At 49.8% G+C, this 13926-nt stretch overlaps 1 protein-coding gene and 1 long non-coding RNA gene across 7 annotated transcripts; one reads left to right on the forward strand and one right to left on the reverse strand.

Moving 5' to 3' along the window:
* Positions 1–1376: 1376 nt before the first annotated feature.
* Positions 1377–6331, reverse strand: LOC115032329 (uncharacterized). The gene is made up of 3 exons (XR_003837999.1): positions 6233–6331; positions 5547–5647; positions 1377–1452 (listed from the first exon to the last, which is right to left on the reverse strand). It is a non-coding gene; the product is annotated as an uncharacterized LOC115032329 (long non-coding RNA).
* A 1502-nt stretch (positions 6332–7833) lies between these two features.
* On the forward strand, positions 7834–13583 carry Rnf112 (ring finger protein 112). Of its 6 annotated transcripts, none has more exons than XM_029483086.2 (16): positions 7834–7915; positions 8006–8201; positions 8338–8378; positions 8501–8569; positions 9084–9369; positions 9530–9736; positions 9855–9983; positions 10148–10252; positions 10625–10675; positions 10962–11018; positions 11097–11171; positions 11270–11414; positions 11516–11685; positions 11760–11813; positions 11962–12036; positions 12130–13583. In XM_029483086.2, the coding sequence occupies exons 2-16, from the start codon at positions 8148–8150 to the stop codon at positions 12598–12600; spliced, it is 1989 nt and encodes a 662-aa protein (XP_029338946.1). In that variant the 5' UTR covers positions 7834–7915; positions 8006–8147; the 3' UTR covers positions 12601–13583. The 6 variants fall into 6 exon arrangements, with proteins under 6 accessions (XP_029338946.1, XP_021033836.1, XP_029338944.1 ...); XM_021178177.3 differs by having other exon boundaries at positions 11294–11414; XM_029483084.2 differs by having other exon boundaries at positions 10962–11171.
* Positions 13584–13926: the final 343 nt, after the last annotated feature.

Raw genomic sequence — 13926 nt, forward strand, 5'->3', positions numbered from 1 at the left:
CTAGGTTCTCATTCTCTCATGGACGGGACAGTTTGTTGTTACTATTTTAAGGTAAGCGGATTTGATATTTTTTATTAAGTATATACTTATATTTGTAATACATATCTTATACTAATATGATATATACATATATTACACTTCTGTTCATCCATTGTCTCTGTTCCTTTGAGAGCCTCACGAATCCATCATCCTCTCTGCTGATGAGAGCTGGAGTTGAAGCCAGATGCTTGCTTGTCACCAGTGGCCTCCTGTGGATTCCTCTGTGAGGAACCTGACAGAGCAGAAATCAGACTCCTGCCTGAGCATGAGACAAATCAAAGTTAGCTGCTGGAAACTATCTGAACCATCCCCATGTCCCATACCTGGGATTAAAACAAAAACATATTCACATTTCTATTTTTTTAAAAGAAATCCAAATTCTCGCTCTGAGGTTGTGCATCTTTGTCACATGCTGCACCTCCCCCGCCCCCCCCCCCGCCCCCAGTCACTTCTGTTAATCCTTCTTACATGAGCTTGACCAGGTGTAACCAGCTTTCTGGTATTCCTGAAATGCTTAAATATACAAACATTGATAATTCTGCATTCTCCCTCTGTCTTCCTTTCCAAGACGCTTTTTAAATTAGCCAGCTAGGAGCAGCCGGGGAGCAGGCTTGGATTTCAGGGATGAGGAATGGCTTAAGCGGTTCCTTACATTAGGGATAAAAGACTGAGGCAATAAAACACTATGCAATGTGTGCTGCTTCTTGTTAGTGTGCTTTGGGTCACGGCTTACCCTTTTTATAAAAGGAGATCGCCTCGCCAGGTTTCTTCCACTTTGTTCATGGGGACTTTACGTGACACTGAGATGATTCTTTTCCAACAAGGGTCAGAAGACAACTCTACATGTCAGTCCTTGCCTTCTACCTTGTATTGGGACCAGGTCTCTCTGATTCTCTGCTGCATCTGCTAGGTTAGCTCACAAGCTTCGGGGGTTCTCCTGTCTCTGTTTTCATCTTTCTCATAGGAGTGCAGGGATTATAGATCAACTAGGCATCCAAATTTTATATGGATTCTGGGAACTTGAACTCAAGTCTTCACATTTGTGCAATAAGCACTTTTACGCCCTGATCCCTGAAACTCATAGTCTAGATCACATATTAACTAAGCCTGATTCCTTACAAGCAAGTCATCGTTTTTCTTTGCGCACCTCATAGATGCTTTGCTTTGTTTGGCAGGACTGAGTTTCTTCAGAACCCTCCCTCCCCTTATGGCTTATTTTGGTTATAATCAATGTCATAGGGTTTTATTGCTGTGAAAAGACAATATGACCATGGCGACCCTTAGAAAGGAAAACATTTCATTGGGGCTGGCTTACAGTTCAGAAGTTTAGTCCATTATCATTATGTCAGGAAGCATGGCAGGATGCAGGCCAACAGGGTACTGGAAAAGGAGTTGAGAGTTCTATATCTTGATCTGCAGGCAGCAGAAAGAGACTGTGTATCACACTGGGCATAGCTTGAGCATAGGAGACCTCAAAGTTTTCCCCCACAGTGACACACTTCCTCCAACAAGGCCATACCTCCAAATAGTACCACTCCCTATGGGCTAAGCATTCAAACACATGAATACATGGGGGCTATACCTACTCAAACCACCACAATCAATCTCTTGGTTGAAGGATGATTTTGACTTAGTGTTGGCTTACAGACAATTCTACTGGGCTCCGCCCAACTACTACCTAGTATCAGCTTGCATTTCTACTCAATAGGTACAAACCAGGAGCCAGGCATATAAGACTGCTTGTTTCTACACACACTCTCTCTCCATCTCCTATTCGTTCTCTTTTCCCCATGTGTTCCTGGTAGCCTCTTCCTCTCTTCTCTCTCTTTCTATCCTTCTCTGTCCCCTACCTCTCTCTGCCTTTACCCCTTTCACATGTCCCCTTCCATTCCCCAATAAACTTCCTTTTATACTAGGCCTGTGTGTGGCTGATTGTTTAGGGCCTTGGCGTGGGCCCTTCAAGATCCTCCCTTCTGCTGTATTATACCACCTTTTTATAAAACAACACTTAGTACTCCTCTTTCTCAAATATCTTTCCCTTCTCCCTGTAATCTAACAATTGTTGCTACAGCCTAGGAGAGGGAAATTTTTGCTGAGGTGTGAAGTTCACTTACGTTTTAATCCTAATGCAGGTGTGTGATTGAGTCTCACTCCATTGGTTGGATATTTACCTCGACATCTGATGCATTTGTTGATAGAACACTGGCCCTTGGCAACTAGCCATTTTATACTGGCCAGTGAAGATTGTCTTAAGCTCTCAAGCCAAACTTCTTTTTCCATGTGTATATTTTATAGAGGACAATGCCATCAAAGACATCATCAGCCTTGCTAATGTCTATGACAGAGCCTACCAATGGCTCTTAAGGTGATTTCCTTACCCGTCCTCTTCCTTGAATAAGGGCGAGCCTTCCCTAATTATTTTCTTAGCGACACTGTCAGTAGGGATTATAGTAGGACTAACAGGCTCACTTTTTTTTTTTAAGACAGGATTTCCCGGTATAGCCCTGGCTGTCCTGAACTTGCTTTGTAGACCAGGTTGGCCTCAAATTCACGGAGCTCTGCCTGGCTCTGCCTCTCAAGTGCTGGGACTAAGGACATGCGCCACCACGCCTGGTTGGTCTCACTTTTTATGTTACAGATGCTAACTCACTCACGAATCATGTTCTTAGGATGGATACTGTTAGGTTTCTGGGCCACACAAAGAGACCAGAGTCTGACCCTCAACAGATGGGACTGTGTTTATTAACATATACAGGAAAGGACAGCCTCTTCTCCCTCCGGAAATTGAGGAGTTTGCTAAGAAAAGAGGCTGGCTTTAAGATTTTGTAGGGGTGCTGTGAGGGGCTTGGGATGAGGAAATTGTTGCTGTTACAGTTCACATTTCTCTCCTACAGTCTCTTCTTCCTGAAATTGTTTGCCCGAGGTGAGACAGACTGTCCTGGGAGACAGGCAGCCCGTAGACATTCCTGTTTGTGCTAACCTGAGCAAGCTCAACTGTAATATCATAGGAATCATGTTTTACAACGGAGACACACTATTACACAGTCATAATGGCGTTCTTATCGTCTTAGTTAGGGTGTTCTATTGCTGTGAACAGACACAATGACCTCAGTAACTCTTATAAAGGAAAAAACATTTAATTGGGGCTGGCTTACAGTTTTAAAGGTCTAGCGCTGGGAAGCATGGTGGCATTGCAGGCAGACATCGTGCTGGAGAAGGACCTGAGAGTTCTGCATCTTGATTTGAAGGCAGCAAAAAGGGGACTGAGACATGTTGGCCAGACTTGAGCTTCTGAGACCTCAAGTGTGTGACACCCCACTCCCACAGTGATACACTTCCTCCAACAAGGCCACATCTACTCCAACAAGGTCACATCTCCTAATAGTGCCACTCCCTATGGACCAAGCCTTCAAATACAGGAGTTTATGGGAAGCAAACCTATTCAAACTACCACACCTGTGTTCTGAATCTTTGCCATTGGTTAAATTTCATTGGTTAAGATTTATTGTGAAACCTTAGACCTCCTCTGAGGCCCTCTGACTGCTGTTCTTCCCTCAGAACCCCCTTTGGCAGCTCCTGGTTAGTGCTTCCAAGTCCCTAATAGCAGTTGGGGTAAACGCTAATGGGAGGAATGAGGACTGGAGTTAGACATATTCCCTGCTAGGCAGACAGATAGGGAGAAAGGCCATGACTAGGTAATAAAAATGGTGAACTTCCAAGATGGCCGACTTCTTCCTCACCCTTCTGACCCAAGATCAAAGCTGGCAGCATAAAACAAAGGTCTTGCAGGCTTCTTCTCCCTCCAGTCGTGCCTCTACTGAGAGGCTGGCTTAACAAGTTCAAGACCAGATCAGGACAAGTTGACACAATTGTGGATCAACCACCCATCCTAACATCCTTCAAACTGACCAACTCTATCTAAATCAGGGGAAGAAAAATCCTTCAAAGACTTCAATGAGAGGCTGGGCTTCAGCTTCCAGACTCCCTTCTCTGTTCTGTGGAGGGTCTTTATCTCTGTGTGCCTGCTGGATGTGTGTGTGTTTGTGTGTGTGTGTGTGTTTCTGTAAGGGTCCACGAATTGCAGAAGGAAAACCCTAGACTCAGATGGTATGCAAAGACAAAGAACATTTATTCTACAGAAACATCCAGCATGTGGTGGGGCAACCATTCTTCGAAAAGGCGATCCCAGACAAAGGCATGCAGGCCATCTTAAAGGGAATTAGGGGAATTTTCTAGGAGGATTAAGTAATCTAAAATTTCATTGGTGGATGCTAGGGTGTCACAGGTTGTCAGTGGCCTGCATTCCTATGTCATGAATGTTTAACCATAGGATGAGATAGCACATAGGATGGCCCAGCACAGATGGCCCATCCTGAGATAAGATATTTCCCCATTTTTGTGGTGATCTCCAGGCTGTTCTTTGGGAGGAGGTTTTATGACTTTGTTTCCAGATTTCATGGTCTGTTCCTAGAGCTGGTGTCTTATCACCTTCTTTTCAAAATCAGGCCTGGCCCTTAAATGGAGACAAATGGGGTTTATGTCAACTTTCATTTCCCCACCCCTAAGAAAAGCCTCTCAAAAACAAAAATGGAAATTAAAAAAAAAAGAAAGAAACCACAGGAGGAGGCATGTTCACTCCTAACGCATGGGGAAAACTTTTATTGTAGCTCTGGGGGAGAAAGCAAGTAGAGGGAGGAGTCCAGGGTGAATATGGCTGACACCCAGACTTCTTTGAGACCTAAGAAAAACAAAATCTAGTGCTGTTTGGAGAAGTTTAGGAGGTGTGGTCTTGTTGGAAGAAGTATGTCACAGGGCTGGGCTTTGGGAATCTCAAAGCCTTAGGCCACTTGCCAATCCCCTCTCTCTCTACTTCCTCCTTGTGGTTCAGGAAGTGAGCCCTCAGCTTCCTGCTCCAGCTGCTAGGTCTGCCACTTGTGGCCTCACTTTCACATCATGGTAGACCCTTATCCCTCTGGAATGAATGGTAAGCCTGGATAAACTCCTTCAATAAATTGCCTTGGTCACGGTGCTTTATTACAGCAACAGAAAACTAACCAACACACTCTCATGGCTCCATATCCTACTAGCAGACACTTGGACGTCCATGCTCACAATAGCCAGGAAATGGAATCAGTCTGGATGTCTATAGGCTGATGGATCATGAAAGCACGCTACACACACAGACACACACACAGACACACAGAGACACAGAGACACACATACACACACACTGGAATTCTATTCAGTTATAAAGAAAAACAAAATTAAGACATTTGTAGGAAAAAATGTTGGGCAGTGGTGGCACATGCATTTAATTATTGCATTTGGGAGGCAGGTAGATCACAGAGTTAGAGGCCAGCCTGGGCTACACAGTGAGTTCTAAGACAGCTAGAGCTACACAGAGAAACCTTGTCTCAAACAACAACCGCAAAGCACAACAACAACAACAACAGCAACAACAAAGAGACATTTGTCGGAAAATGAATGAAACTAGAACCGAAAATTACCCTGAGAATCCGTAGACACAGAAAGGTCATCTCCTGGCGCTCTCTCTCCTATGTGGATCCGAGCTTTGAAGTTTTAGATTTGTGTGTTTCACTTCAAGTGTCTGTCGAGGTCAGAAAGCCAGAAATGGCGCAAGAGACAGGGAGGAGAGGGAAAGTGGCCTTAATGGGAGGGGGACAGTAGAGTACACGTGATACTAAAGTAGAGGGAGGGACACAGAGGGTTAAAGGTGTAAGTGGGGGTGGGGGCAGTCATGGAGAGGAGTGGGTGGGCACACGATAACCAAAACTAGGGATGTATGAATCTCACTACTTTGTAATCTAATTACAAAAAAACAAAACAAAACAAAACAAAACAAAAACTTAGATGGAGTTACTCCATGTGGGGACACTGTCACTCCAAGAAGACAGGAGCTATTATTAAACAAGAACCTTAGGGCAAAGTGTGTGACATTTCCCAGTGGGTTATGGTCAAGGAGGACCTAGAAGCCGCCAAAGTAACACAGACCATTGCCAGTACTATTGGCTGCACACTCCAACTAAATGGTGGACTCCGATGCTGAAGCCCCCACACATTTTGGTTGCAGAACATAGAAGAATCACACAGAACTGACTGAGACTTGCTCCCTGCTGACTGCCTTTCACGGAAGGTGTTACACGGCAGGAGAAAGGACATTGGTGGTGTTTACCTGTTGCTGGATCCTGCAGTACTGGCCTGACAGGCAAGCTGTGCCCACTGCTGTAGGAGTGATGTGAATAACCAGCCACTTTCTCATTGGACTTGAGGCCTGCTCCCTACAGGGGAATTCATGCCCGATATTGTAATCCTGATCAAAGCTAAGGAATCCGTGGGACCTTAGTAAACACGTTGGCGAACACGAGCAATAGTAAAGAAAAGCCGCCGGGCGTGGTGGCGCACGCCTTTGATCCCAGCACTTGGGAGGCAGAGGCAGGCGGATTTCTGAGTTCGAGGCCAGCCTGGTCTACAAAGTGAGTTCCAGGACAAGCCAGGGCTACACAGAGAAACCCTGTCTCAAAAAAAAACCAAAAAAAAAAAAAAAAAAAAAAAAAGCCTATGGCTTCTTGTTAAATGAAAGTGTTGTCAAACTGCTTTCTAATACTTATGTGCGTGTGCATAGGTTAGCGCTGTCCCTAAACAAAAACAGAGAAGCTTTTCCTCGTAGTGGACCACAGTTAATAACAGACTTACAGCAGGAAGTAAGCGTCTGTTGAATGTTCAGCCTTAAATGGACATCTCTATCAACCCCGTTCTCCCCTCCACCCCAAAGAAGACAGGGCGGGAAAGAAGGTAAGAGCCTTCGAGGTGCCATGAAATGCTGTCTTCTGGACAAGACATGGCAGATGCACTCATGAACTCACAGCGACTGTGCTTATGTGCACACGATCAGGCCAGCCAACATCCCAGCAAAACCCCAGGAAGCGATGAATGGAGCTTCTGAAGAGCTATTGGCAAGTGTCTGCTGCTGGTGGAGGACAGGCACTCTTCTTTTGGGTGTGGCTCCTGGTAGGTTGGCCGTGCTTCAGTAGACTGTCTTACACCTATGTGCACGTAGGATGAACTAACTGGACTCAGTGAATTATTAAAAATTTTTTAAAAAGGATATGAAGATGAGACAGGAACTTGTTTGGAAGGGGTCCAGGGAAGAGGGTGTGTGTGTGTGTGTGTGTGTGTTGGATTTTATCAATATACATTGTATACAAGTATCCAATTGTCAAGATATATATATGTGTGTGTATAGAGTGGATTTTATCAAGATACATTGAATACAAGCAACCAGTTGTATATATGTGTGTGTGTGTGTGTGTGTCTTGAGATGGCTCTTCACAAGTTTGTATGGAGAAAAAGTCCTCCTGGTAGGGAAATACATAAATAAATAGTTCTCCACCATCAGGGTGTTTGCAGAGCCCTATATGATGAGGAATTCGGTAAGCTAGCACACCAAATTCCAGTGACATTCCCTGGGAGAGGGTCACAGAGAACACTGTGTCATCGTGCAGCTCTGCATACAGTGGATGCTCAAAGTAGGTAATGGGATTGAATGGACCCAAAGCTTCCCTATCTCCAGGTCTGCCATAGTTTCTACATCTCTTCTTCTGCCCACCCTGCCCTGGGGCTCCGAAGACTCCCAACTGCTCCCATAGGGGTGGTGCTCTTCTGGCCTCCACCAGGAGCCTCTTCCTGCTGTGCCAGGTGCATCCACGTGGCTTCACGCTCTCCGTCTCCCCTCCCCCTCCCTGTCCTTATCTTTCCCTTTCGTCTCCATGGAGATTCACCGCCTCAGCTTGCCTGCATCCCGGCCTCCGCCAGGGATTCTGAGCTGGGCTTGGTTCATCCCTCCTCCGAAGCCCTGGTACCCGCAGCCCTGTCTCCTCCCCCTGGGGTGAATCCACCCTCCTTTACAGTCTCTCTTTTTTTTCTGACTGGCTCATTTATTCTCCAGCACTGACAGCTAGGCAGAGCCACCGAGGAGCCCATCCCCCTGCTCCACCCTCCACCTGCTTCTCTAGCTGTCCGTCCTACCAGGAAAAGGTCTCTGTAGGTTTCCTCTCTGAGCATCGGACCCTCTGCCATTCCAACCTCTCATGCCGAGGCCCGTCCTGTCAGTCACTGCTTTTTGTCATCGGCTTGGCAAACGGGCAAGTCTTAAGTCCGGGAAGGGGTATTGGGGGTGGGAAAGAATCACCTGGGAGGGGGAAGGGTAGAAGGACCCTGGAAACCCAGCGGGAAGACAGGGTCTGGATTCTGTTCTAAATCTGACCCCTCCCCTCTTAGGAGAGCAAACGGAGCTTCATGGGAAACAGCAGCAACAGTTGGTGAGCTACCGGGTCTTCTGGGCTGGGATTGGTGCAGTGGGCCTATCAGGTCAGCTGGCGAGGCTGGTCCAGGAGCACGGATCTCTGCAGTCCAGCAGACTCCTTTGCTGCACGCTCCACAGGGTTCTCCCCAGGGAGGAAGCACAAGGCTGGATGGGCCAGGCTGTGCAGGGAGGGACCAGGACAAGCAGGTGGGTGCTACAGATGCTCAGATCAGAGATCGCAAGGAATCCTCTGAGAACCTGGCCATCTGTTCAGCTGCAGAATGGCTGCCTGGGTGCCAGGAAGCTACCGCCCTCTCTTGACTATCCCAGCAGCTGGGGTTGTAGTTTGTCCCCCCTTGAGGAAGCTCTGCCACAAAAAGGCTGGTGGTCTATGGGTTTTCTGAGTGCTGACCCTGGGTACCTTGTAGATGAGATAGTCATTGCTAATGACTGCCCACAGCCCTAGCCAGAGCACTGCTAATCTTTCCCTTGGTCCTCACCCACAGTTGCATGGCTGGCATGCTGAGGGTTGCTCTCTGGGGTACCCTCTCCCCTCTGTTCTGCTGCTCTCACAAGGAAGTGAGGAATGGGTAGAGTTTGTGTCTCTAGGCAACCCTAGGAAGCTGAGGTTACATAGAGGGGTCTTCACCCCTAAGCTGTCAGACCTCCAAACCCTGCACCCAACAGGCATCCAGCATTCGGATGATGTCCTGCCCTCCAGGTCCCATGCATCATTCCCCAAGTTGGAACTGGGCCTGGGACACCGTCCCTCCCCAACCCGGGAGCCGCCCACCTGCTCCATCTGTCTGGAAAGGCTTCGAGAGCCCATCTCGCTGGACTGTGGCCACGACTTCTGCATCCGATGCTTCAGCACACACCGCATCCCAGGCTGTGAGCTACCATGCTGTCCTGAATGCCGGAAGATCTGTAAGCAAAGGAAGGGCCTCCGCAGTCTAGGGGAAAGGATGAAACTCCTACCACAGCGGCCACTGCCCCCTGCACTGCAGGTGAGGGACGCGATCTCTGCATGCAGAGATCTCAGATAATGGTTTAAGTTTGGACCTACTCTGTACTGTCCAGCAGGGGCACAGAGTTCCAGGCTGGACTCTCAACTTGGGGGTCAGTTCCATTTGGGATGCTCAGGGGACCCCTCTCTGTCCCACCCAGGAGACCTGTGCCGTGAGGGCAGAACGTCTGCTGTTGGTACGAATCAATGCCTCCGGAGGCCTCATCCTCAGGATGGGCGCCATAAACCGTTGCCTGAAGCATCCACTGGCCAGGGACACACCCGTCTGCTTATTGGCTGTCTTGGGAGAGCAGCACTCAGGAAAGTCCTTCCTCTTGGACCACTTGCTCAGTGGCTTACCAAGCCTGGTGAGGGCAGGGCTGGCAGGAGGTTGCAGAATGAGAGCCCTAGGCTGACTTTGGGAGGGGAGCTGAGTTTCTGGGGATGTAGAAAAGGACCGCCTGATACCTTCTTCTCCACCTTTAGGAATCTGGTGACAGCGGCAGGCCCAGAGCAGAGGGGTCTCTGCCTGGGATCAGATGGGGTGCTAACGGCCTCACGAGGGGCATCTGGATGTGGAGTCACCCCTTCCTGCTGGGAAAAGAGGGGAAGAAGGTGAGGGAGAAAAGTAGATGGAAGTTAGCATGGAGAGGGGAGAGGGAGGGAAGAGGGCAGGCAGGAAGGAGAGAGAAAGGAGAAGGGCATCTCCAGGGTAAGGACCAAGAAAGGGGTTAGGCAGAGCAAGACAGGCCTAACCCGTTGGTTTGCGTCCTTAATAGGTGGCTGTGTTCTTAGTGGACACGGGGGATGTCATGAGCCCAGAACTGAGCAAGGAGACAAGGGTCAAGCTCTGTGCTCTCACCATGATGCTCAGTTCCTACCAGGTGAGAGAGGCGCTTGGGTAGGGTGGCCACCCTGCACGCCCTTCTCGGCTTCCCTCACAACCAAGAGAGTGTTACAGGCTTGGGTGTCTAGCGTCCGTGAGGGTTCTAGAAGGTGCTTCTGAAAGGAAGAAGATGTTCCTGGTGAAGGTGGACAGATGGGTTGTTCTAAAAGTGCAGTGATAAGATTAGGGGATGACTGGAGACTCACAGGACCACACAACAATCTAAGTCTGGAAGAAGCTTGCACCTAGGTGAAGAGGGCCTCGTGCTGGACTGGGCTTGCATTCTGGGATGCATCAGCCTCTCAGGAGCTCTTCACAGGACCCTTCCCACTTCTGCAAGTCTTCTTGCATCTTATTGTTTTCTTTGCAGATCCTGAATACCTCCCAAGAGCTGAAGGACACCGATCTGGGCTATCTAGAGGTGAGGTAGCCTCACACACTCTGACCACAAGGTCAGGAGGGCTGGAACAAAGGGAAATCATGGCTTCCCTTTCAGGCTTAGAGTTTTATGACACTTGGATTGGCTTAGTGGGCTTCAGAAGGTTGAATATGTGGCACCTGGTTTGGAGCAAGGCTAGAAAATCTTCAATTTGGAAGCCGGAATCTTGACTCCTACGGCGGTCCGGGGTGGCTAGAAAGAAGGCTTATGGGACAGGCTCCAGCCCTTGGAGTAGTCCAACCCTAAATTTCTCTGTACCTATTTCTAGATGTTCGTTCACGTGGCTGAGGTGATGGGCAAACATTATGGGATGGTACCAATCCAGGTAAGATATCTATTTCTAGTTTCGTCAATCCCGACACACCAATCCCGGCTGCCGGTGTCAGGACCCTTTCTCTTCCAGCATCTGGATCTCTTAGTCCGAGACTCTTCCCATCATAATAAGTCAGGGCAAGGGCACGTGGGTGACATACTCCAGGTAAGCAGTGCAGAGGGAAGAGGCTGATGCCCAGGTGAAGGAGGCTGGGTGGGGTCCCAGGAGCGTGCTTACAGAGGGAGACTGTTTCCTCAACTCAGAGATCTGTGCAATCCATCTCTCAGAAGCTGTCCGGCAAATATCCCAAGGTCCAGGAGCTGCTCCTCGGGAAACGGGCCCGCTGTTACCTCCTCCCTGCTCCTGAGAGGCAGTGGGTAAACAAAGACCAAGCCAGCCCCAGAGGCAGTAAGTGTTCCAGGGGTGGAGACTTCCCTGGCATGCCTTCCCAGCTTTGGCCCCATCTCCCCCAGGCCCAGGCTCCTCAGCCCAAGGAATCCCTTTCTCAGACACAGAAGATGACTTCTCCCACCATTTCCGGGCCTACATCTTGGACGTGCTGAGCACAGCCCCTCAGCACGCTAAGAGCCGCTGTCAAGGGTACTGGAGTGAGGGGCGCGCCGTGGCCAGGGGAGACAGACGCCTGCTCACAGGGCAGCAGCTAGCACAGGAGATCAAGGTGTGAAAAGTTCCTGGGGAGCCCGGCCTCTTCAGGCCCCTACCATCCCTGACCTGTCTGTGGTGTCTCTGCAGAATCTCTCTGGCTGGATGGGGAAGACTGGGCCCAGTTTCAGCTCTCCCGATGAGGTAATGAGCGTCTCTCCCCGGGAAGGCTAGGGTCAGGGAGGGTGACCTGAGGTAGGGGTCTGCATGTCCTGGAAGCGGAGATGAGGAACCAAGAGGATCCCTGGATGAGGAGGAAAGAGGCAGGCAGCCTGGGTTTTCCTGTGGACAGATGGCTGCTCAGCTCCATGATCTGAGGAAAGTGGAAGCCGCCAAGAAGGAGTTCGAGGAGTACGTGAGACAGCAGGTGAGCCTCAGGGTCTGCTGGCAAGGGTGTGCAGGAGAGGATGCCCGAGGACCCAGGTGGACCACCCTCTTTCCCCTCTTCCCACTGCCTCAGGACATAGCCACCAAGCGCATCTTCTCTGCACTACGAGTCCTGCCTGACACGATGAGGAACCTCCTTTCTACCCAGAAGGATGCCATCTTGGCCCGCCATGGTGTGGCTCTGTTGTGCAAGGAGAGAGAGCAGACCTTGGAGGCCCTGGAAGCCGAGCTGCAGGCAGAAGCCAAGGCCTTCATGGACTCCTACACAATGCGCTTCTGTGGCCACCTGGCCGCGGTAGGGGGCGCTGTAGGTGCTGGGCTCATGGGCCTGGCAGGGGGTGTGGTGGGCGCAGGCATGGCAGCAGCCGCGTTGGCTGCTGAGGCTGGGATGGTAGCAGCTGGGGCTGCGGTGGGGGCTACCGGGGCTGCTGTGGTTGGGGGTGGTGTGGGTGCTGGGCTGGCCGCGACTGTGGGCTGCATGGAGAAAGAGGAAGATGAGAGAGTTCAAGGAGGGGACCGAGAGCCCCTACTCCAGGAGGAATAGCGGACATATGTCGAAGCATGAAATACGTGAAAGGCAGTAGGAAGGGTGCAGACATCAGGGATTCAGAGGGGACCACGTATATACTGGCCTTGTTGAATGCCCCATGTCAAACACTGGCTGAGCTCGGGGTTTACGGTGGGTCCAGAAACCTGAGGAGGCTTTCTGGCCACGAAGCTATACTTGGAGTACAGCGGATAGGGTGCAAGGCCTGTTTCTGGCTCTGGATAATTGCTACTCACTGGAACCTAGGATCTCCCACCACATAAGGCCCCACCTCCTCCTCTACCCAGTTCCAGTTTATTTCCCTGGAGGGCCTGGGCTGGAAATTTGCCCCTGGATCCAGAACCCCGTTCGTTTTACAGTTGGGATGGGTCCCAGCATAACTGACTTTGGAGCTGGGAGCCCCCCTAACAGGGAAGAAAAAGGAGGGGTCACAGAGCAGGGGTGGGAATGATAGACAGAGCTATAATTCTGGAGTGGTGACTTGTTTCCAAAACTGCTCCAGAAGGCCAGGCTTGGCTGGCCTTCCTGCTCTTCAGTTGGGTGTCCAGATGTGTGTCCTGAACCGCCCTGTACCCCAGCCTCCTGCAGTCCTCCTAAGCCTGTGCCCTGTGCCAAGCCCATTTGGATGGATCAACACAGATTACATGCCAAAGAACCACACCTCCGATTGCATTCTGTGCTAAAGCAGTCCGTGCCAGGTTCTGCCAAAGTGTGGTAAGGGAAAGTGCAGGAAATGAGCTCCGTCTTTTAACATAAGCTTGAGCTGTGGGGCCTCTGTGCCATACTGTAAGACCCCCTTGATGCAGCTCTCTGAACAACAAGCCCCTAGAGAGCTTGTGGGCAGGGAGCCTCTCTCGGGGGATGGAGATTTCTAAAGAGACTTCTGGGCTGTTAAACTATAAAGGATGTTGGGCATATGACCCTATATTTTATATAAAAATAAAATGTGTGCGTGTGAATGGTAACCTCTTAATATATTACTGAAACAAGAATTTGGCCTTCCAAGGAATTTGGGGTAGGGAGGAGGTGACAAGGGTTTCCATTATCAGCATGTAGGGACAGGGACATTGAAATTCAAAGTGATTTCAGGCATACCATGCCCTGGCTTGGCATTTGGAGGCTTTGGCCAAGAGCCAAGTACACGGCTACCTTTGTATGCTTGTCTGCTGGAACTTTGGATCCTCTCGTGGGTCCTTGGAGAAGCTGATTCTGATGATCCTGTCAGTCAGTAGGGAGCTGAAGTCTGTTGCAGCAGAAGCTAGGAGGAGGCATGAGCAGGAAGATTTGGGTTAGACCCTGGGAAAGGGAGAAGCCAAGATCCAT

The sequence above is a fragment of the Mus caroli genome, unplaced genomic scaffold, assembly GCF_978045245.1.
Source record: "Mus caroli unplaced genomic scaffold, Mus_caroli_1 scaffold_13, whole genome shotgun sequence".
In the NCBI taxonomy this organism is placed as follows: Eukaryota; Metazoa; Chordata; class Mammalia; order Rodentia; family Muridae; genus Mus; species Mus caroli.